This window comes from Trachurus japonicus, chromosome 5, assembly GCF_045865225.1.
Source record: "Trachurus japonicus isolate A0001 chromosome 5, Traja_1.0".
NCBI lineage: Eukaryota > Metazoa > Chordata > Actinopteri > Carangiformes > Carangidae > Trachurus > Trachurus japonicus.
In genome coordinates, this window is record NC_140911.1 from 25430180 (window position 1) to 25431540 (window position 1361).

Here is a 1361-nt window from a genome sequence, read left to right on the forward strand (position 1 = left end):
GAACAAAAGTGACAATAAAAAACGACCAGACAACAGGTCACATTCTTGATAACTGTAAAATTCAGTTCATTTTCATCATGTAGAAACTTATTGTCACTGGAAAACTGTGACAAAGAGACATCATCAACACCTTTTATAAAAAGAAAAGGATAAACATGTTGATCTTAAAACAGATCAATTTCCATTCGTCACATAAAGAAAAGGTCAATTATGACAAAATGTCCATCAACAGGACAATTAAAATGTCTGATCAAAATGATCAATAAAATTAAGTAAAACTTAAAAACAAACAGTGAACACTATAGGATCTTTCAACAGATCCATTGTTAATAATCAAAGAGATTAAATGGATTTAAAGTCCATTAAGACGATATGTCCATAAAAAGGGACATTTATCACCTTAATCAATACTATATATAAAAGATAACACATGTTACCATAGCAGTATCTGTCACTGATACATGACGTACAGTGAAGCATAATAATATTAATTGCTAAAGCAATCATATTTGATTCATGCAATATGCATGACAATTTGTTCTCCTTCTTAGATTGAAAGATATAGTATCAGTTGTTTCCAATAGGAAAATAAAAATCCATGAAGGAAAAATAAAAGTTTCTGTTCATACAGAAGAACAAGTCCTTAAATTTCATAGAATTCAGTTGTAGTGATCTTTGAGCAACATGGTGGTGTGAGTTTGTCAGGGAGTAAGTCCAGTCTGTAGGTGTCTACCACGGCCTCCAGAGGGCGCTGTTGACTGGACTCTTCTCTTTGGTGGTGCTGCTGTGGACTGTGGAGCTCAGGAGAGAGAAGTCAGCCTCCATCAGGCTCTTATCAGAGGAAGACTGCAGCTTGTTGACGTGGTTCAGCAGTCTTCTCTGCTGTTGATTCTGCTGCTGCAGCTGTGTCAGGAAGCAAACTGTCATCTCCAGGATGTCTGCTTTCTCCAGCTTGGAGTCTGGCTGCTGTTTGAAGAACTCTGGACCCAGGAGAGACTTGAGCTGCTCGATGCTGCTGTTGATTCGCTCTCTGCGTAACTTCTCCACCAGAGGCTTTCTGATCTGTAGAGAGAAGAACAAAGTCATTAATAAACTGCTCCTGGAGTAAAGTGTTGCAGCAACAAAGACAAGAAGTCAAGGATGAAGATTAAGTTGAATCTACAATTTACCTTGTGAGTCAGAGTCAGATGCTGGTGAGAGTTGGTGATTGCTGCAGTGATTGTAGGAGCCATGGCTGGATCTCTGTGCTGTAGAGGTCTCTGTAGAGAGAGTCTGATCTCTGCTGGCTTCATCCCTCCTATTTATAGTCCCACATCTCCATATGAATGTGTGGGTCTTGGTCTGGCTGGAGTTTCTCACAC

General features: G+C 39.2%; 1 protein-coding gene across 1 annotated transcript; it reads right to left on the reverse strand.

The window, feature by feature from the left end:
- Positions 1-501: 501 nt before the first annotated feature.
- Positions 502-1361, reverse strand: LOC146987684 (transcription factor HES-4-like). Its single transcript, XM_085778070.1, has 2 exons — positions 1170-1361; positions 502-1062 (listed from the first exon to the last, which is right to left on the reverse strand). Exons 1-2 carry the CDS (start codon positions 1290-1292, stop codon positions 730-732), a joined length of 456 nt encoding a protein of 151 aa, XP_085634196.1. The 5' UTR covers positions 1293-1361; the 3' UTR covers positions 502-729.